The 23,494-nt window shown below is 41.9% G+C and overlaps 1 protein-coding gene and 1 long non-coding RNA gene across 5 annotated transcripts in view; one reads left to right on the forward strand and one right to left on the reverse strand.

The window, feature by feature from the left end:
* The window catches only part of LOC118358265 (protein BEAN1-like), a 54,359-nt gene that overhangs the window by 14,488 nt on the left and 16,377 nt on the right, over nucleotides 1-23,494 (reverse strand). For 3 of the 4 annotated variants that reach the window (XM_052480209.1, XM_052480213.1, XM_052480226.1), the window contains 2 exons: nucleotides 4,706-4,903; nucleotides 3,703-3,844 (listed from right to left, as the gene is read on the reverse strand). In XM_052480209.1, the coding sequence (XP_052336169.1) occupies nucleotides 3,703-3,844; nucleotides 4,706-4,903 (340 nt within the window). Of the gene's footprint in view, nucleotides 1-3,702; nucleotides 3,845-4,705; nucleotides 4,904-5,198; nucleotides 5,401-23,494 lie in introns of all 4 variants that reach the window. The other variant, XM_052480216.1, reaches the window with a different exon arrangement.
* LOC127912002 (uncharacterized) lies at nucleotides 11,116-15,308 on the forward strand. Its single transcript, XR_008080042.1, has 2 exons — nucleotides 11,116-12,020; nucleotides 15,032-15,308. It is a non-coding gene; the product is annotated as an uncharacterized LOC127912002 (long non-coding RNA).

Below are 23,494 nucleotides of genomic sequence, written 5' to 3' on the forward strand. Positions count from 1 at the left end.
CGGTATGACGTCCCATGGTGTTTATACATGCATACTATTGTTTTCGATGAATGTGGTACACGTTTGGAAAATGTTCGAGGATGAACCAGACTTGTGGAGGGCTGTTTTCTGAGGTCTTGGCTGATTTCTTTTAATGATGTCAGCACTGAGTTTGAAGGTAGGCTTTGAAATACATCCACAGGTAGATTGGCCGTCAATTAGCCTTTCTAAAATGACATAATTTTCTGGCATTTTCAGCTGTAAAGGCACAGTCAACTTAGTGAAAGGGCTTCTGACCAACTGGAATTGTGATACAGTGAATTATAAGTGAAATAAATGTAAACAATTTTGAAAAATTATTACAGTTTTTTATATTCTTGCTTGGATGAAAAGTCCCTAGCTCCTCAGTCCAGTTGCTAATATATGCATATTATTATTAGTAATAGAAAACACTCTAACGTTTGATTTAGCAGACGAACTTTTGAGGAAAATCAAAACAAAGCTTCTATTTTGACATGAGTCCCTTTGCATTAGAACCTCTGTGCCACTCATGGTGACAGTCCCAAAGGCTTTTATTTTGAAAAATGAGTCAGAACAATCAGCGCAAGTGGATGAGTTTTGTAGATTTGGACAGCCATCTACTGTGAAAGCTCTTAACCACGATTATATATTTTCGAGGATTGATTATAAAAATCATTTGACATGTTTCTACATTATGGAAACTATTTGGAATTTTCGTCTGCGTTGTAGTGACAGCTCTTTCCATTCCCCTGCGACAAACCGGAGGTATTTTGGATATAAAAATCCATGGAACAAACGGAACATTTGTTGTGTAACTGGGACCGTGAGTGAAAACATCCAAAGATCATCAAAGGTAAACTACTAATTTGATTGCTTTTCTGATTTTCTGACCAAACTTCCTGATGCTTATCATGTTTTGTAGCCAGATCTTGGATTGCTTCCGATCATAATTTCAAAATCACACACAGGTGGATTAACAAAACTAAGCTGTGTTTTCCTACACTTGTGATTCATGAATATAATATTTGTAGTAATATTTATTGAATGTATGCAATTCAGCACACTTATCCCGATATCATTGCACATAACAAGTTAACAAGACATTTGTGGAGTTTTTATCAGTTTATCAACTTTCTTTTGTCAGCTTATCAACTTTCTTTTATCAGCTTACAACTTTCTTTTGTCAGCTTATCAACTTTCTTTTGTCAGCTGGCATCATCACATAAGTGTCTTTAGAAAGGACAGACCAAACTGCAAGAGAGAGGAATACTGAATTATTAAAGACGCCAATTAGCTGGGCTGCCATTTAGATCAAACACACAGGCCGTCTTTCACTGCAAAGCAGTGGCATTTACAGCAGCACCAGAGGCTTGTTCAGGGAGCGAAACAGGCTGGGCGCCGGGCAGAGAGTTTAGAGTGTGAGGCGGAGCACCCAGCCATGAAAGAGTTGAGCTGTGCAACAGTTTTGAACGACTTGACACAATGGCATGGTCAACCTCAGTGCAGGCCTGACCTAACTCAGCAAGCGTGCAGGAGAACTGAATTGTAAGGCTGGTGTGTAAAAGGAGTCTTCTTCTCCCTCTCTTTCTCTTCCTCTCTTTCTCTTAGTGCTCCTATTCCCACTGTATGTCCTAAACTACACCAGTAGCATCAGCCATCTTGGCAGGTTGAAACTAAAAAGATTTTCAAAGGAATCTTCCAGCACAATCCCCAGTCCCCACAACTGTTTGCTGCTATTAATGAGCATGGCTTACAGCGTTATAATATATACAGTATCATTTGAGTGGGATGACAATGTTCGACCCAATATGATGGACTGCTGATGATTACATTTTGTAATGTTGTATTGCAGCTGCCTTCTTCAGTCTACTATTATGGTATTAAAGAAAGCCATGTACACCCAATCACACAAAAAGGCTTCTCTATTCCGTTTGTTTTGTTGCCGTTAAACGTGTGTTTTGTAGCATGTATGTAAATTAAGAAGAGCCATTTTAATTAGGAGACCCAGATGATTGTCGGATGTCCTTCACTGCCAATGCCTCCCTGTGTAGGAAGCAGTGGTCCCTGTGACTATCCGCCTACCCCAGTGCTTTCCGTCATGGCAGCTGGCCAGTTGTCTCTGCCAGTCCCACGGGGCCCAGGTGCATATCTATTGTGTTAACCACAGCAGTGGTGGTGGTGGTGGTGGGCAAATTGTCCTGTTACTATGACGTGTCTGACATAGACCTGAGCCCACCTGTTGATTCATTGCGTGTCCTCATGTCCTCATGTCCTGGATTCTCCTCCTCATTTCATTGGATAGGGGTATAGTTTTGTTTGTTGGCAGGTTGACTCTCCCAATATTTCAGTGCACAAATCAAATCTAATTTTATTTGTATACATGGTTAGCAGATGTTAATGTAGTTAGCGAAAGTTGTCAAGTTGAGAGATCCTCTGCGCTGGTTAAGATGCGCTGGGCCACAAGGCATGATGCCGAAGTGTCTTTTCTTGAATGGTGAATATGTTCTTCAATGAATCTTGTGAGGACACCAGATATTGACAAATTTTTTTTGTTGAAAAGTCAGCTTGTCTTATCTTTATTGATGCTTGGTGTCCAGATGCCTTTTCAGTTTGGAGGGTTTCATGCTCTCATTAGCTAAGAGGGTTTACGCTACACTCACCCTGCCTGTCTTCAACATATGTAAAACCATAATTGATGAACAATTTTCTCTTCTTGACAGGGACCGGGTTGTCTGCCTTGCTGTTGACATTGGAAGCAGCAAAAGTCACGTTTTGAGTTCACTGAACTAGCCCATGAGTTAAATGACAGGGCTGCAGAACACATCTGCATACTTAGTTGTCATAAGAAGATCTGTATTATCTGAGGTCACATTTAAAACAAAACAATGTTGCAGAGTGAATCATTGTGATATTATTATATATCAACAACAGTGTGTGCTCCACAAAGCCGCGGCCCTTGCAGAGCAAGGGGAACTACTACTTCAAGGTCTCAGAGCAAGTGACGAACCGATTGAAACGCTATTTAGCGTAATCATTGTTGTAAAGTCAGCAACAATAACCGGTGAGGCGTATCCTTTCAAAATAAACGTTTCAGTGTGGCATTTTTTTACATTCTTGCAAAAGTCCCACCCCCCAGTTGAGAATCCCAACAGAATATAGTTGTCTTTTGAAGTTCTTTCCCCAATGTTTTAAGGGTTTATGAAAAGTTTATTTCTTAAACATCCTGACTACATTTACATAAGTCCTTTGTATTGTAAGTGCTAGACTTGAGCGGACCAGAAACTGGGACATGAAATACATATTCCACATATTCCAAAACCCTTTACAAACTAAAAGGAGAAACCAATGGTTTTGGTTGACAATGTGATCTTCAGATTGATCACAACCTACCTGGCACATCCTCATTACTAAATAATTAACTTGATCCAAGTCAAAACCGTTACAACACACACACACACACACACACACACACACACACACACACACACACACACACAACCTGGGGATCACCCAGAGGTAAACAACCAGAAGAATAGTGGTGCTCATGATCATTACTCATCCACCATTTATCATAATGTATGAAGATAACAGCAAATGGACCATCAGAGACCTCCCTTTATCTAGCCATAATGGTGACCAAAGGAATGAAGATGATCGTAATGCCATTTTGGGTGCCAATTACAGTCGAGTTAAATGACTTACTGAGGCGGGGAGTCTGGATACATCACATTGACTTGTGATAGAGTCTCCACGTAGGAGTCAAAGTCAAACGCTGGAGGGAACTCCTCGACACACGTCGACCTCAGCTCCCCGATGGAGCCGCCGTACGAAAATCCATCCGGAGCTGTGGAGAGGCAGGGCACTCTAATACAACACTAACGAACACAATAGCTTTTTTTTTTCCCTCAGTGAACTACAGCACACAGTCAGGATTGTAAACATGCTCTGTGTTCAATTCAACTGAATTTTATATCTCATGGTTTAGGGATCCTACTTTGAACTGAGTAAGCAGATTTACAGTAAATATTTCTTTTTGCAGTCTATCTCTCTCATCTGCACTGTTTTTACACCGGAGCAGTCAGAATCTTCTATGAAACATAAAGCTAAGGGCATGTGGCTACTTGAAGATAGAGGGGCTGTGATTGAAGCCAGTGCGATACAATCTAGGTATATCAGTCTTTGGCCAGGCAGAGGGAGAATGGGGCTGTGTCCTCACACAAAGGATGCTCTTTGAGCTTTTTGTGCTGTCTCTGTGTGAACTGACAATGGGACCCGGTCCATGGGGCCAAGCGGCCTTCCACAGACGTGGCTTTGGCTGTGTGTGTGTGATTCAGTTTGGCGCAATATTTCGTTATTTTCCCATTCCGTTATCAAACCCACAGGCAGAGCGTGGTCCCTTTACATGAGGTTTCAGGAGAAGAGCACTGGTTGGTTTAAATGCCAGCTCTGGAGAATGCCAAATGTGGCATATTAATGCCATGAGGGTGAAATGTGTTCATTGGAAGACTAAACTGAATATCTTCTATTGGTTCAGCTCTGGGAAAAGGAGCATAGACAATTCATGGCCATACATTTTGTCCCAGGGATTTGTAAATAAGACCTATGAAACAGCTTGTAACTGAAAACCGATAAACTAAAGCTTATGAATGACCGGGCCTCTAACACACCTACTGGCCTCATCGATGGACAACTCTCTGTAACTCACCATAGCTGGCCCGCAGGTGGGGGTTGCGCAGACGGCTGTCTTTGCGCAGGCTGCCCACGATGATGGTAACGCAGGACAGGAAGAGCACCAGGCCGATGACGATGCCCGCCACCACCAGCGGAGACACCAGCAGGCTGGCCTCGCTGCTCCCATCACGGCAGTCTGGGTACTCATGGGCACTGCTCTGGTTCGAGCTCACTGCACAGTTCACAGACCACAAGGTGGGGCACAGCCACAGAAAAGAGAAGGCAGGGAAGAATGGAATACAAGAGGGACAGTGTGGAGAGAAGGAAGGGGGGGGGGGTGATAGAGAGGGGAGAGTGGTGAGAGGATTAGAGAAAGCGGAGAGAGAGAAAAAAACACAGGTTAATTCTTTTTGTTGGTTGTAAAGCAGAGATTCAAATCCTTTGTGGCAATGCCAATGTTACAGACGTTGCCACCATGACCCTATGAAGAGAAACATGTAAGCTGACATTCCTCATCTTACACATACCTCTCTGTGGACCGCAGGTCAGGAACACTCCCAAGATTTTCATTCCTCAGCGGAGGAATCGATTCTCAAGTCTGCCGTGTTTAATATTTAATCCTCAACCCGTTAGAATTTTTAAATACACGGGGTGGAACTCTTTCATGTCAGCTCAGGGGGCAGAAACCCAACTTCAGCCATTAGTGGCTCTTCTCAAATCCCCTTCACCCTTTTCATCAGAACGAGAGAGAAACCAAAATAAGCGCACACAACATAAATCAAATGTACTCAAATAACACCACACAGATAGTGACACAGACAGATTCAATATGGGCAGGCCGGGATAATACGAGGTGCCGTGTTAACTTTGCCACATTTGTCCTCTGAAAATCTTTTTGGGGGCATCAACAGGAGACACGAAATCAAATCAATTTATTTATGAGGAGGCCGTTGTCTAAATGCTAATCGTATTAGTCTCTATTCATCTCTTCCCTGCTGAGGAATTCCCGCCATAATTGAGGTTATAAAATATTTGTGTAGATCATAATCAATGTTAATATTTTAATCCACAGTGAGCATTGTGTGTTGATTTGAAGATATAGCACAGTAGTCTACATCTTCATGCTGTTTATGAAATTATTCAGATCCCTTGACTTTTTCAACATTTTGTTAGTAGGTTCCAGCTTTATTCGAAAATTGATTAAATCGTTTTTTCCCCCCCTCATCAATCTATACACAATGCCCCATAATGACAGAGAAAAAAACAGGTTTTTAGAAACGTTTGCTATTTATTAAAAATAAAAAACTGAAATGTCACATTTACATAAGTATTCAAACCCTTTACTCAGTACTTTGTTGAAGCGCCTTTAGTAGCGATTACAGCCTCGAGTCTTCTTGGGTATAATGCTACAAGTTTCTCCCATTCTTCTCTGCAGATCCTCTCAAGCTCTGTCAGGTTGGATGGGGAAAGTTGCTCCACAGCTATTTCCAGGTCTCTTCAGAGTTGTTCAATCTGCTTCAAGTCCCAGCTCTGGCTGGGCCACTCAAGGACATTTAGACACTTGTCCCGAAGCCACTCCTGCGCTGTCTTGACTGTGTGCTTAGTGTTGTTGTCCTATTGGAAGGTGAACCTTCGCCCCCAGTCTGAGGTCCAGAGCTCTCTGGAGCAGGTTTTAATCAAGGATCTCTGTACTTTACTTTGTTAATCTTTCCCTCGATCCTGACTAGTCTCCCAGTCCCTGCCACTGAAAAATATCCCCACAGGATGATGCTGCCACCACCATGCTTCACTCTAAGAATGGTGCCAGGTTTCCTCCAGATGTGACACTTGGCGTTCAGGCCCGAAGAAATCTTGTTTCTCATGTTCTGTGAGTCTTTAGGTGCCTTTTGGCAAACTCCAAGCAGGTTTTCATGTGCCTTTTACTGAGGAGTGGCTTCCGTCTGGCCACTCTACCATAAAGACCTGATTGGTGGAGTGCTGCAAGTTGTCCTTCTGGATGGTTCTCCCTTCTCCACAGAGGAACTCTGGAGTTCTGTCAGAGTGACCATCGGGTTCTTGGTCACCTCCCTGACCAAGGCCCTTTTCCCCACGACTGCACAGTTTGGCGGACAGCTCTAGGAAGGGTCTTGGTGTTTCCAACTGTTGGGTACGGAAAATATGAAATATACTTATTCATGTCACTGAGGGAGAGAGGGGAATGTAATACGTTTACATCCGGACCAGATATGTTATTGTTAGCCACCGGGGATCCAATGGGAGGAAAAAAGACACTGTCTGGTACGAGTCAACATGACAGCCGTGAGTTGGGGAGGAGTGAGCACTTTGAGGCAGAGGAGGTCAGATGAAGTGAGGAGGAACAGATATCACTAAGGTTCTGTCTTGCCACAAAGATGCATTGGCTGTTCAGATATGTAGGAGAATCAGCATAGGAGAAAGGGTTAAATATCAGTGCTTGTGTGAATATGTATTTTATCGTATGCAGCTGTATAACCCAATGGGGAAATAAACTTGGTTTGAGCGTTATTAAGCGCCCGATAAATTTTACAAGGTTAATTTAGAACCTAACAGTTGGCACTGAGAGCAGGGTTCACCATGATTTACAGCTGAACTAGAGATTCCGAATCAGTGAACAGGAGCCGGCACCGGGAAACAAGGCATGCACAGTTCCTACACCTGTTATCACTCATTCTGAAATCTTGGGGAGATGAGAGTCGTAGGTTGAACCAATTATAGGATATGGATCTAGAAAGCCTGAGCTTATTCAGTTGTCCCATTGTATTACGACCGGTCATAGCTTTGTGGTATATGGTAAGTCCTGGAAGGTAAGCCCAAACACGTTGGTACCTGTAGAGGGTAAGTCCTAGGGGATAAATCCTGAGTGGGTTGATTCCTGCGAGTACCATAAAGTATAGGGTAAGTCCCGGAAGGTATGCCCGAACAGGTTGGTACCTGCAGAGGGTAAGTCCTAGGGGGTAAGACCCGGGTGGGGTTGGTTCCCTGCTAAGCCTGTAATGAGAGGGTGAAGGTCTCAGCCACAGTGGCTGTGAGGCAGTATAGTGCCAGGGGATGGATAAAGTGTCTGGAGGAGAGCCTCATCCATGGTTCGAAAAGGAAAAAGACATTCAAACGTTGTTTGAACGTGATTTGAGTATATTAGCAGTAGCAATAAGGAGAGAGGTTGGTTTATGCCCTATTTGGGCGGGGAACCGTGACAGATTATGTGGAAATAGGAAGACAATTTTGGTAATGTGTGTTATCAACAACAGTGATATTTGAGGCGTAACACTGAAATAAGACATTAGGTCATCCGTATTCTCCAGTAATAAATTTGCAGACGCTATAGTATTGGTTCTAATACAAGGTATTAAGTGCAGTGACTAATAGGCACACATACCCTAACTATTCTCCTGGGGATGTGGGTAGCTCTACCTTGGAAAATAGTTAATAGAGGGTGTGTATTAGAGACGGGAGTGAAGAAATCGAAACACCTTGGACACTGAAAAAACTGCATGAGCATTCTACCAATTCGTCTCGATTATGGAAAAAAAATTAGCAAACTGGATACAATTGGTCAGCATTTCCCGGCTAACGGAAAATTCTAATCTAGTAGAGAATTCAGGGAGGCAATTGTGACTTGGCACATTGACATAAAACCAGAATCAAAAGCTCAATATACCAGCATTTGATATCAGCATTCTATCAACAAAAAATACAAACCGATTAACCCGGAGTTAGTAGATGTACTCAGCTGCAGAAAGACTGAGTACATTGATAGAAGTTGTACGTCGGCTTTGATGGCAGGTTTGAAACCTGTCATCAAAACGGCAATTGCGGGGGGTGGTGGACCAGCATTCTCACTGGGATGAAATAGTACAAGCGGCGTGGAGAGAGGAAGCTAATTCCGTTTACTCCGCAGATGTACGAAATGGTTAATGCTGCCCCTGTGAAAGTCGTTAACTGCGGTCTCATTGGCCAAGGTAGGACAAAGAAACATTGCGGAAAGGGTAGCGAGCCTGCGCTAAGGCACAGGGGGCTAGCTCCATGTTTTAGATGTGCGGCTATTGGTCATTGGAAGAATTAGTACCGCTGCATTCGGGGGGGTGCTGCAATTCAAGCATTTGCATCTTTGTCAAAACAACAGCAGCAAACACTCCTGAAAGTAGTGGGGTTAGATCAATAATGGTTCAAGGAAATGACGTTTTCTATGTGAAGGAAGGACTGTTGAGATCACGTCTTACACAACTTTTTAATAGACGCCAGGGATCAAATATTGCGGAGTCCTTATGATGAAAAATTGGCTAAACTGCCGCAGGAAAAAAATATTTTGGGTTGAAGAATCTATGCGAAATGGGAATGGATTCTGAAGAGGTAACAAATCAAATGATCTAGACATAAACACTCCTTGCAAACTTAGAAAACTTTGAGGGGTTTTTAGTCTCGTGTGAGACATTTTATGTTGTTTTATTTATGAAACAGATTTACATTTTATGTCGCCTTATTCTGAAATAGATTTATAGAATGGACGAAAAGGGAGGAGGGGTCACGAGAAATTAGCATTGGGGTTACCAAACCTAAAATGAACTTTTTTAGTTCATGCCATGTGGGTTCATGAACACGAAGAGCGTTGTGGTGCGGTGGTTATGGAGAATCATGGGGAAAAGAGACAAGGGAATCGCTAGACTCGGTGGCGAGATAATGTCGCAGTGTCTAAGGGTCATAGATGCCAAGTAAGGGATACATAAACAATTGGGGTGGATTAAAACAAACGTTTAATGGTTGGAGTGAGGACAGTGGATTTACCATTATCATGTTTTCGCTTGTAATTAATACTTTTGGATTGCTGATTAAGATGTAGCATAGTGAATGCTAACAAAATGTACACTGTCTTTTCCAGGAGGGCAGGGGGTTTCATTATCTCTCTTTGGAATGTTACCAGAGACTGTGTTCTTGGGGAGAGCAGTTAGTGAAATTGGGCAGTTTTATTAGTATAAGAGTATCCAAAGGGGCCCCCTCTGGTGAGGCCTGATCAATCTCAGTAGAGATGATCGCGACGGGTGGGATTTTAATTATAATATGAAGGAGGGACATCAGTCTCGAGTCTATTTTACCATTACCTTATGGGATACCATTATTTCCTTATGGAGTTATCAAGAATTGTAATTATAAGTTGATTGGTTATACTAATTGGTTTATTATTGAGTTTAACATGCAGTGTTTTTGAATCACCATGTAAATCATGTGTTCAACGGGTAAATGACCAGTTCCCTGGGGCCCTGGTCCTTTGGTTAAATACACTAAAGAATTTTGTTCCGCCTTCACATAGAAGGGAACATATATGTTAATGAGGGTTGACGGTTCCTCCAAAAGGATTTCATTTTTGTCTTTGTTTCGATGCAAATTTCACCAGATTGGGTCTGCCGGAATGTTGGTATTTCCTCCATGGGTTAGAGTTCTAACTCCCTGATCTGGTAACTCTTCGGAGAGGTCGCCAGTAAAATAAGGGTGTATGAACCAAGTTTGAAAATGGTTTCAACAGTAACAGCATGTTGTTTAGCTCTTTGACATTTGTCTTAGTTAGAGATAATGGTATTAAGAACACTGAGAATGTAATAATTGATCAAACGGTGAACGGATGGTCTGGATATCCGGATTCAGAAGTGTCTTAAACTGTTGTTTCGCTCCGTCTTCTCTCAAGTAATGGCGAGGGTGGCGTCAGAATGTGTCTTAATGCATGGAAGGGATCATTTGACCACGAACAGTGTGTGAACCTCAAAAACCTCCCTAGCCAGCTGAACAATAAGCGACAAAGACGTTCAATATGACCGTGACTTTTAACACTCATATCCGTGACCTGAGTCCGAGCCATCAACCTGGTTACAGGAGGAGTGCGTCATGAGTCCTGAGACCGCGCATGTGGCGTGAGCTTGGAGAGAAATCACGTTCAAACGTCTCTCATGCTCGTGGAGTACTGGTGGGAAAAATGGACCAGACCGAATGGTGGTGTCGGCACAGGTGAGAGACTTGTGTATTTGATTTTTTTTTAAACTTTATGTGGATATTGATATAGGGCCATGATCAAGGGCCATCAACTGTGACAGGCATGAGTTACATACGTTCCCGTTGGGAAGATGAATTTTAACACTATCTGAAGAGGAACCCATAAAGACACGCTAGAAAGATAAGTGCTGGGAGTAGGGGGGGGTCAACCGTGCCCGTAATTGTTTAGGTTGGGGTGTCAGGCTTATTGAGGAGGAATGCACACTGCGATATTCCTAGTAATTTAGACTAAGAATGCATTGAGTTACCGATATTTCATCACCATGCCACACGTAACAGGTAAACAGGGACAAATTGTTGTAATGAGAAGAGTCATTACCGGCAATCAAAGGTCCCGTTTGAAAATGTACATTCTAACCGTGATGATGTGTGCTAGGCTGAGAAGCTTGAATTAGAGTGATAGACTCTATGTAAAGCACTAAGGACTGTCATTCTAAATTTGGCTTGGATAATTTATAAAATGTTTTAATTATGATTCGGATAAAGCGAGAGAGAGCGCTACTCTCAAACTGTGAGGGGTGAGTGCACGGCTCTAACTTATTGGGTCTAGGGAGGGTTTTTCTCTCTAGAAACCTTAACTTTAAGTGTCCTCCGAGAGGGAGGTTATTAGAGAACTCACTGGATTGTCACGCCCTGATATGTTTCACCTGTCCCTGTAATTGTCTCCACCCCCTCCAGGTGTCGCTTATTTTCCCCAGTGTGTTTATCCCTGTGTTTCCTGTCTCTCTGTGCCAGTTCGTCTTGTATGTTTTCCAAGTCAACCAGCGGTTGTCCCGTTCTCCTGCTTTTTGCATTTCTCCTTTTTCTAGTCCTCCCGGTTTTGACCCTTGCCTTTTTTTCTGGACATTGTACCCACCTGCCTGCCTTGACCTCGAGCCTGTCTGCCACTCTGAACCTCCTGGACTCTGATCTGGTTTTGACCGTTTGCTTGTCCACGACCATTCTCTAGCCTACCCCTTTGGATTATCAAACATTGTAAGACTCCAACCATTTGCCTCCATTGTCTGCATCTGGGTCTTGCCTTGTGTCATGATAGGATGATAACTTGAGTCAACCATGAAGGGGATTTTGTTTTACAATGTCTTTTATAATCCTAATGTTGAAGCATATCAATACATGTGGATTGCTGGATGACTCGGTACAATAAATTGCATACAAGGCTCATAGTCTGTGTCGTGCGTTGACACCCGAGGATGAAAATGAAGGAGACGGGCATGGAGACTAGCATCCCCATGGGCATAGAACAGAGCGGATGGATGGTTCTTTCCACTGTCTAAGTCGCATCAAGAGTGGTGAGAAATTATTAAACATGCATTTCCTCTCTTCCTTGTTCAAGTCAATCTGTTTTTAGGTGTCGTGGAACACAAGAGTGATCATTGTTCCAGATGAGGGATTGGTGGAAATTGACTAATTGATTTGAGAATGTACAGTTGGGAGTTTACATACACCTTAGCCATATACATTTAAACTCAGTTGTTCACAATTCCTGACATTTAGACCTTTAGAACTAATCCTGTTTTAGGTCAGTTAGGATCACCACTTTATTTTAAGAATGTGAAATGTCAGAATAAGAGTAGAGAATTATTTATTTCAGCTTTAATTTCTTTCATCATATTCCCAGTGGGTCAGAAGTTTACATACACTCAATTAGTATTCGGGTAGCATTGCCTTTAAATTGTTTAACTTGGGTCAAACATTTCGGGTAGCCTTCCACAAGCTTCCCACAATGAGTTGGGTGAATTCTGGCCCATTCCTCCTGACAGAGCAGGTGTAACTGAGTCAGGTTTGTAAGTCTCCTTGCTCGCACACACTTTTTCAGTTCTGCCCACAAATTTTCTATAGGATTGAGGTCAGGGCTTTGTGATGGCCACTCCAATACCTTGACCTTGTTGTCCTTAAGCCATTTTGCCACAACTTTGGAAGTATGCTTCAGGTCATTGTCCATTTGGAAGACCCATTTGCGAACAAGCTTTAATTTCCTGACTGATGTCTTGAGATTCTGCTTCAATATCCACATAATTTTCCTACCTCATGATGTCATCTATTTTGTGAAGTGCACCAGTCCCTCCTGCAGCAAAGCACCCCCACAACATGATACTACCACCCCCGTGCTTCACAGTTGGTATGGTAATCTTTGGCTTGCAAGCCTCCCCCTTTTTCCTCCAAACATAACGATGGTCATTATGGTCGAACAGTTCCTTTTTTGTTTCATCAGACCAGAGAACATTTCTCCAAAAAGTACGATCTTTATCCCCATGTGCAGTTGCAAACCGTAGTCTGGCTGTTTTTATGGCGGTTTTAGAGCAGTGGCTTCTTCCATGCTGAGGGAACTTTCAGGTTATGTCGATATAGGACTCGTTTTACTGTGGATATAGATACTTTTGTACCTGTTTCCTCCAGCATCTTCACAATATCCTTTGCTGTTCTGGGATTGATTTGCACTTTTCGCACCAAGTACGTTCATCTCTAGGAGACAGAACGCGTCTTTTTCCTGAGCGGTGTGACGGCTGCGTGGTCCCATGGTGTTTATACTTGCGTACTATTGTTTGTACAGATGAACGTGGTACCTTCAGGCGTTTGGAAATTGCTCCCAAGGATGAACCAGACTTGTGGTCTAAAAAAATGTTTTTTATTTTTTATTCTGTGGTCTTGGCTGATTTTTATTTTTTTAATTTTCCCATGATGTCAAGCAAAGAGGCCCTGAGTTTGAAGGTAGGCCTTGAAATAAGTCCACAGGCACACCTCCAATTGACTCAAATTATGTCAATTAGCCCATCAGATGCTTCTAAAGCCATGACATCATTTACTGTAATTTTCCAAGCCGTTTAAGGACACAGTCAGCTCAGTGTATGTAAACTTCTCACCCACTGAAATGTTTTTTTCTTCCATAAGTTAAATAATCTTTCTGTAAATAATTGTTGGGAAAAATACTTGTGTCATGCACAAGGTAGATCTACTAACTGACTTGTCAAAACTATAGTTTGTTAACAAGACATTTGTTGAGTGGTTGAAACACTTAAGTTGGATTCATTAAAACTCGTTTATGTAAACTTCCGACTTCAACTGTATGTCTATAACTGTAGAAGTGAATTAGGAGTAGTGACTATTGTGTTATGGGTTAGATGGAATGATATATGGGCAAATGCATTTGTAGCAGGAGGTGAGGGTCATACGAGGCCTGTGTTTGAGACTGAATGTTTACATCAGGCTGTTAAGTGGGATGGAATGTGACTGGGGTGGAGATCTGTGGGGGCTCATAAATTAAGGTTAGGGTGATAGTCTCTGGGGATGATAACTCGTAGGAGAGGGAGACAGTTAACTGTGCACAATATAGACTATTATGACGTTACACTGAACGTTAAACATACACAGATCATGGTGAGAGTAACAGAGATAGTGTCGGCATATTAGACATCACTGTCAACCTTCAAGAAACCTGTGACTCAAAGTTTTGTTAGGTTGCGTACTATTCCAACGTCATTAATCGCTTCACCATTTCTAACAGCCAGCAAACACTTGACATATCTCCCAGAAGACTGGGACTGATCTAACTTGAGCACAAGAGAGTATTATCCACAGTTATAGACTGTAGCAGAACACAGAAGGTCATTGTAGATGGGTGGCAAGGGGCCCGGGTATGAGTATATGAAAGTGGTCAGTCCTAGATCTATCTGTGTACCACACGGTAGAAGAGCAGGAGACAGATTCCATGCCGTAGCTATTCTCACAGCAGTCGGTGAAGGGACAGTACCTGAAGGATCAGTAATAGTAGCGAAGGAGGCTATCGTAACAGCATGGAACTGGACTACGGTGCAAATGAGGGGTATTGTGAAGTATGCGTCATGGGCAGTGTTAGCAGTAGCAGGGGTTACTTTAGTAGCATTGTTGGGATATCATCTTCTGAGGGCCTTGATGTTGAAACGTATACACAGTGCTGAGTGACCTCAAGATGAGGTAAAGGTGAAGGCCACTGCATGTGTATATCGGGTGGCTATAGAGGAAGAAGGCTGGGGAGCAAAGTGAGAATGACATGGCTTGGGAACACCTCTCGGAGCCTGTGGTCTGACGGCGAAGACTGGGTGAAAGCACAAGTTTTTTTTATTTTTTAGGGTCTTCATTTTTGCCAAATCCAGTAGAAGAGAACCCTGAAGGCATAGGCAGGTGAAGAGAGAGTAGGACTTGTCATGCTATCAAACGTTGTTTTTTTCTTTGCATATAATATTGTGCATAGTTTTAACACATTAATACTGTTACGTATTGTGTTTGTTTTTGCTTTTCAAGTCTTGTGCTATCACTCTCTTAGGAACCAGAAGGAGAACGTTTGAATGGAAGAAGTCAACAGCTCGAGTGGACATGTTATTATCAGTGTTCTATGAGAGATGGAAATAAGAGTGTGTATGGTGTGATTATAGAACAGAGGCCATAAGTCTCTGTGAATGTTAATCATGTTTCATTTTTTTGTTCGTGTTTTATTATCATTGTTTGTTCATTTTTAAGTCATTTCCAAGTTTATGTAAGTTGAACAGTAGGAAGCTCATGTTTCAAGAGGAGGGATTGTTGGGTTCTAAAAAAAAAAGAAATCTACTTATTCATGTCACTGAGGGAGAGAGGGGAATGTAATACGATTACATCCGGTCCAGATATGTTATGTTAAAAACGACACTGTCTGGTACGAGTCAACATGACAGCCGTGAGTTGGGGAGGAGTGAGCACTTTGAGGCAGAGGAGGTCAGATGAAGTGAGGAGGAACAGATATCACTAAGGTTCTGTCTTGCCACAAAGATGCATTGGCTGTTCAGATATGTAGGAGAATCAGCATAGGAGAAAGGGTTAAATATCAGTGCTTGTGTGAATATGTATTTTATCTTATGCAGCTGTATGACCCAATGGGGAAATAAACTTGGTTTGACCTTTTTTTTAAGCGTCTGATATTTTATATGGCTCATTTTTAAAACCTAACACAATCTTCAATTTAAGAATGATGGAGGCCACCGTTCTTGGGGACCTTCAATGCTGCATACATATTTTTTTTTGGTACCCTTCCCCAGATCTGTGCCTCGACACAATCCTGTTTCGAAGCTCTACGGACAATTCCTTCGACCTCATGGCCTGGTTTTTGCTCTGACGTGCACTGTCAACTGTGTGTGGTGTGTGCATTTTACAAATCATCTCCAATCAATTTAATTTACCACAGGTAAATCAAGTTGGAGAAACATCTCAAGGATGATCAATGGAAACAGGATTCACCTGAGCTCAATTTCAACTCTGATAGCAAATGGTCTGAATACTCATAAATAAGGTATTTCTGTTATAATTTTTAATACATTTTCAAAAATGCCTAAACCTGTTTTTCTGTGGTCATTATGGGGTATTATTTGTAGATTGAGTGTTATTTATTTAATCCATTTGAAAATAAGGCTGTGACGTAACAAAATGTGGAAAACGTCAAGGGGTCTGAATACTTTCTGAAGGCACTGTACTGTAGCTGCCTGCATCCCTGCAGTGCCCAACCAGCAAATACGGAACATTCCCACGACATATTCCAAATCCCTTCTAGTTTGGGTTTTTATCTAACAATTAGGATGATAACATCCCAAAAACATTCAAATAATGTTTGATATCAATGTTTTTATATTTTAAATGAAATATCCTTGGAAAGTTCTAACACCTGTAACAGCCACCACAGAACATTACCTTGAGGTTCTTATTAGGTTTCCAGGCAATGTTATAACATTTTGTTCTGGGAATGTTCTGCCAACATCGGGTGAATTTGCACATTTGCACAGTTTTTGTGTTTATAACTTTTGGGGAAACCTATTGAATGTTCTGGGAACGCTCCCAGAACCAATTTTTGGTTTGCTGGGCATCCTGATTGGCTAGCGGGCACGTTGACATCACTGCCACGATGGCGTCAAAACAAGAGACTACTTGCTGCACCTCTCGTTACTTTGGGAGTGAACAAGCTATGCTAACTGGTAATACATATACAATGTATGTGGTGTGTATGTGGCGTGTCAAAACAAAAATCCAGTCTTCCATTAATACTGATCTGGAACAAGTCCGAGGTCAGTGTTAATGCAGAGAGATGTCTGAAGGCAGTAAAAGGCCATATATCACAGTGTAGGTTAATGGGATTATTCTGCAGGGCAACTCATTATGGTTGTATATGATTCACTGGACTGCTTACACAATGCTTTTGCGGGACTCTGTCCCCCGAGCTGGTGCTTTATAAAGATTGATTTCATCTAAAAGAAGGCAGCGGGGGAAAATAAATGAGCAGAGAGTAGAGACATCAAAATCAATCACTGATCAGTGATGAATTGAAACAGCACACCCTTGAATAATAACTGTATCATTTGATATGATATCTGATTGAGAGAGAGTGAGAGAGAAAAAAGAGAGCGAGTGAGAGATACAGTTGAAGTTGGAGGTTTACATACCGTAGCCAAATACATTTAAACTCAGTTGTTCACAATTCCTGACATTTAATCCTAGTAAAACTTCCCTGTTTTACATCGGTCAGTTACTTCATTTTAAGAATGTGAAATGTCAGAATAATAGTAGGATGAATGACTTATTTCAGCTTTTATCTCTTTCATCACATTCCCAGTGGGTCAGAAGTTTACATACACTCAATTAGTATTTGATAGCATTGCCTTTAAATTGTTTAACTTTGGTCAAACGTTTCGGGTAGCCTTCCACAAGCTTTCCACAATAAGATGGATGAATTTCGGCACATTCCTCCTGACAGAGCTGGTGTAACTGAGTCAGGTTTGTAGGCCTCCTTGCTCGCACACACTTTTTCAGTTCTGCCCACAAATTTCCTATAGGATTGAGGTCAGGGCTTTGTGATGGCCAATCCAATACCTTGACCTTGTTGTCCTTAAGCCATTTTGCCAGAACTTTGGAAGTATGCTTGGGGTCATTGTCCATTTGGAAGACCAATTTGCAACAAGCTTTAACTTACTGACTGATGTCTTGAGGTGTTGCTTCAATATATCCACATAATTTTCCTGCCTCATGATGCCATGTATTTTGTGAAGTGCACCAGTCCCTCCTGTAGCAAAGCACCCCCACAATATGATGCTGGATGGTGTTCTTCGGCTTGCAAGCCTCCCCCTTTTTCCTCCAAACATAACGATGGTCATTGTGGCCAAACAGTTATTTTTTTGTTTCATCCGACCAGAGGACATTTCTCAAAAAATTATGATCTTTGTCCCCATGTGCAGTTGCACACCGTTTTCTGGCAGTTTTGGAGCAGTTGCTTCTTCCTTGCTAAGCGGGCTTTCAGATTATGTCGATATAGGACTAGTTTTACTGTGGATATAGATACGTTTGTACCTGTTTCCTCCAGCATCTTCACAAGGAACTTTGCTGTTCTGGGATTGATTTGCACTTTTCACACCAAAGTGCGTTCATCTCTAGGAGACAGAATGTGTCTTCTTCCAGAGCAGTGTGACGGCTGTATGATCTCATGGTGTTTATACTTGCGTACTATTGTTTGTACAGATAAATGTGGTACCTTCAGGCGTTTGGAAATTGCTCCCAAGGATGAACCAGACTTGTGGAGGTCTACAATTTATTTTCTGGGGATTGGCTGATTTCTTTTGATTTTCCCATGATGCCAAGCAAAGAGGCCCTGAGTTTGAAGGTATGCCTTGAAACAGGTCCACAGGTACACCTCCATTTGACTCAAATGATGTCAATTAGCCCTTCAGATGCTTTTAAAGCCATTACATAATTTTCTGGAATTTTCCAAGCTTTTTAAGGGCACAGTCAACTTAGTGTATGTAAACTTCTGACCCACTGGAATTGTGATACAGTGAATTATAAGTCAAATAATCTGTCTGTAAATAATTGTTGGAAAAAATACTTGCGTCATGCACAAGGTAGATCTCCTAACCGACTTGCCAAAACTATACAGTTGAAGATGGAAGTTTACATACACTTAGGTTGGAGTCATTAAAACTCGTTTTTCAACAACTCCACAAATATCTTGTTAACAAACTATTGTTTTGGCAAGTCGGTTAGGACATCTACCTTGTTCATAACACAAGCAATTTTTCCAACAATTGTTTACAAACAGATAATTTCACTTATAATTTCACAATGATTATGTCACAATGTTGTTGATCTCCATACCACAGCCACTAGCCTCTAACGGTTTTAAAGACACCATTAGCCTCATGGTGAAATCCCTGAGCGGTTTCCTTCCTCTCTGGCAACTGAGTTAGGAAGTACCTTTGAAGTGACAGGATGTATCGATATACCATCCAAAGTGGAATGAATAAAAACTTCAACAATCCTCAAAGGAATATTCAATGTCTGCTTTTGACATTTTTACCCATCTACCAATAGGTGCCGTTCTTTGCGAGGCATTAGAAAACCTCTGGTCTGTGTGGTTGAATCTGTTTGAAATTCAGTGTTCGACTGAAGGATCTTACAGATAGTTGTATGTGTGTGGGGTACAGAGACGAGGTAAAATAATTCATTAAAGAATTCATTAAAGAATCATGTTAAACACCATGCAACTTATTATGTGACTTGTTAAGCAATTCTTTTACTTCTTTATTGCCATAAGAAATGGGTTGAATACTTATTGACAAGACATTTCAGCATTACATTTTCAATTAATCTTTAAGAATTTTGAAAAACATTCCACTAGGACATTATGGGGTATTGTGTGTAGTGACACAAAATCTAAATTGAATCAGTTTTAAATTCCGTCTGTAACACAATAAAATGTGGAAAAAGTCAAAGTGTATGAATACCTCATGCACAAAGTAGATGTCCTAAACGACTTGCCAAAACAATAGTTTGTTAACAAGAAATTTGTGGAGTGGTTGAAAAACGAGTTTTAATGACTCCAACCTAACTGTAGGTAAACGTCCAACTTCAACTGTATATACAGCCTGATATTTCTGAAAGCGTCAAGTCAAAGCCTCACTCTGAAAAGAAGACAACTCTTGTTGTGTATTAAGCATCTGGGCATGCTTAGCATCATTCTTAATTGAGCGTGATTCTTCACTGCCCAAAACAGAGATGCTAATTAGCCTTTGCTCTGTCATTAAGAGGCCTTTTAGAAACATCATTAGAGCAAATTTCCACTGTTGCACTCACAATCTCACATACCGGAGAGGGCCATGTCTGTGCCAAATAGTTAAGTGTCTGATTATATTTTGTTGTTTAATTAATACACCTGCTAAACTCCTAGTCGACACTATGCACCTACCAATTGGTACTAGTGATTAGTAGTCCTGATACAGTATGTGCTGAATTCAGCAGTATGGGCTCAGTCCTACTATCCAGGAAGTGATGCATTTTGTAGTGCTGTGCCTGTAAAGACATCTCTGAGAGCACCAGCAGCAGCAGAGCGCCACATGGCCAGGTCTCCAGGGCCCAATGCTGTAGCCAATGCACCATGGATGCCTTGGGTCATCCAGCTGGCTGTGCTTCACATTGGGAGACACGTGTCTGGGACGTCATATTGCCCATGTGCATGATACAGGAAGTGCTGTGGAGGCTTCTCCAGAGAATGCCTTAGGTGAAGCTGGGTTTGTGTGTATGTGTGTGTGTGTGAGAGTGAGTGAGCGAGAGCAAGAAAGGAAGAAAGAAAGAAAGTGAGCAAGTGTGTACGTGTACGTGCGCGTCTGCTGTTTAGCTGAGTGAATGGCATATCGTCAGGGCCTGGGTCTATGGAGCACTTTGATTGTGTTTGATTGCTGCTTCTCCATGTCGCAGTAAATCATGCTGACCTTCTCCAAACCTGCCCTTGGGCCCGTGACACAGGACCTCACAGAAAGCGCACAGTCGGCCCGCTCGATGCAGAGGGTCACAACCAGTCCAGAACACCAGGACTGCGTGCTGTATATAATCAATGTACCCTCGCTCCCTCACTCTCTTAAACTCAATTTGGCATATCCATGTCAAATTGAGACATAGATAACACATTTTTAGGACTTTCTCGATCACTACCGTTTCATCTTTATTTCTTTTGACTTTGCATTGGTGTTGAACACGCCATTTCCCTTTCCATTCTCTTTCTCATCCACCCTCCCTTTCTCACACAGGACTCATCCCCGTTTTGCACCACAGATCACAATAATTATAGCCCACATTTAGTCCAAATGTTCTCTCCTCGTGCTCAGATAATACTGCTAACGGTGGTAGTCTGTTCCCTTTGTGCCCTTTTGTGTTTATATGACAGTTGTGTACTCCCTGGTCAAGATTCATAAGATTAGAAAGCATTTCTCACTGTCTTTATGTTCGCTCCCGGAAGACTCCACTCCTATCCTGCCACCCCCTGGCCTGTCTTTCCCGTTGAACATCAAACAGAACCATCGATAAAGCTCCCTGTGATTTAAATTCACAATATCATTCCGTTCCTCCTCGAGTGCTTTGCAATCCAGACGAAGCCAAGTGGTACGCCCACACACTATATATTTCTCAGAGGACTTTGGTGTTCTCAAACAGTGTAACTGTCCACTGTAACGTGGTTCCAACCTCAATATGATATAACTCCGGAAATATGAACGGTGGTGCGGGAGTGTGATTGTGTGTGTGAGAGAGAGAGAGAGTGGAACAGACAGAGAGTGAAAGAGAGAGAGAGAGTGCGTGTGTGTGTGTGTGTGTGTGTGTGAGGAGAGGGGGGGAGGCACAGGGAGCGAGAGAGAGCGGGAGGGGTGATTGTTATAAATTGTGTATGTGTGATGTTTGTGCGCCCTATGGGGTTAGCAGGCCCCAGCTGGAGAGAGAGTGGGAGAAGAAAACCGAGCGAGGGCATCTTTCCTGGCATATTATTCCGGTTAGACAGAGGAACTCAAGAGGATTTACTCTCAGGAGATGCTAGAAAAAAGAGGAGTTGAACAGCATCGCTGCTCGGAGCGTAATATAAAACAGTGGGATACGAACCGAACAATATTAAATGACACACAACCAGCATCTCTATCTCTCTCAGAGGAGAGATCGGATAACACAAACAAACAAGTCTCTGAAAATCCTATGAAGTTCATTTTTTTTCTCAAATGACAGATTTAAGGTATAATAACCTCAGCGTCCGTGTAAATTCAGTGGGATTAAAAAAAAAAAATGTCTTAACACAGAAGACGAACGATAGCTCATTAACACATCTTCAGCACCAACCCAAGGAGGTGCTGGTAATGTTTAACACATGGCACGTCGCTGTGAGGAAGTGTTTTGCCAATTTTTTGTTGTAAATTCTTCACAAGCCAATTCACACTTTACCGAGTAGCCATTTTAAACACATTTATCACATTTATCACATTGGAATGTACAACCTTGTGAGGAGAAGTCCACTGCAGTTCTTCGTGTTCAATACTACGTCGACACTGAGCTGATTGAGTGGGACATGACAAACATACAGTACTGTAATAACAGCGGAAGTTATTCAGTACACACAGCTCCCGTATCACCTCAATACAAGAAATTCACTCTTATGCCCATGTTGTCCTGACATGTACGGGTACATACCAAGGCCCCATCCAGTGCGTCAAGTGGCCGCACGCTTGTGAAACCTTGCTGGATCTAAGGTGACTATTATGATACTGATAGATGATGACAGGGTCTGCTTTAAAAAGTCTATGGGACTCTATATAAGCTAGAGGGAGCACAACATTGAGACATCAGCCTGACGCAAAGAGAATGTCTGGATGTGTTATGGTAAGTGTACTGAGGATGACTGCGCTATGAATAGTTATAAGGGACATCCATTACTGAGTACATTGTGCAGGTGAGGAGAAGATGAAGGCTGTTGCGTTTACATTGTGTATTACCCAGTATGAGAGGTACACGGTTATGTGGATAGCCCTATAAGGACTCCTTTCCCTGCATCCAATGATAACAGGCCTCCCTGACACCGTGGGCATTCTCTCAAGGTGATGAGGAAAAACAAATGTCACCTTGCATGCCCCTAGAAGATGAACCTGTTGTATGCCAGAGAAGAGCAGAGATATTTTGCAGATGGATGATTTCTGCTCTCTATATTCATTTATTTCAATTCTGAAATATTACAATATTAAAAAGAAGAAAAGATCTAGCTCTACATCCATCCTCTAACATTATGTATTGGTTTTACAAATGAAAGTGTTCTTGATTTACTTGGATTCCATATTAGATGTCCTTATTATAAATCAGCCATCCATAGACTTCAATAACAACAAAATGTCAACTTCATCTCCAAAGATGAAGGTTTCCCCAGAGCAGGACATAATCAACTCTGGGACTGGAAGACAGGCTGATATCCCAGGCCAGAACACTGACTACCACTAGATGGCAGTTCCATGTCTTCCGTCATGCAAGCCTTCACACCTCCTACAAGCAATACAGAATCCACCATGGGACTCCCATTCCCACAGATTTGTCACTTGCATTAATAGGTGACACAACTCTTTGCTTATTTCCCCGAGTGTGCCCCGTGTGGCACGGGTAGGTTTGCAAAGATTGTGGTAGTTTACCAAAGCTACCTGGATCGTCAATCATTTCGGTTATTAACAGAAAATCTATCGTGACCATTGGTAATTTATACTTTAATAACTTTTTAAAATGTATTCATATATAGTAAAATAAAATATCCGTATCGCCCATGAGTTTCTAGTAGATAGACCCATATGGTTCAAGAGAAAATAGCTTAACAAATGAAAAAATAATCTGAAAACAATGGCATTATTTCACTTAACTCTGAAACTCTTTCAACTATTGACACTACTGCCACCAGTTTGAAGGCAAAATAGTGACAACAAACTGACAT

Source organism: Oncorhynchus keta, chromosome 2 (genome assembly GCF_023373465.1).
Source record: "Oncorhynchus keta strain PuntledgeMale-10-30-2019 chromosome 2, Oket_V2, whole genome shotgun sequence".
In the NCBI taxonomy this organism is placed as follows: Eukaryota; Metazoa; Chordata; class Actinopteri; order Salmoniformes; family Salmonidae; genus Oncorhynchus; species Oncorhynchus keta.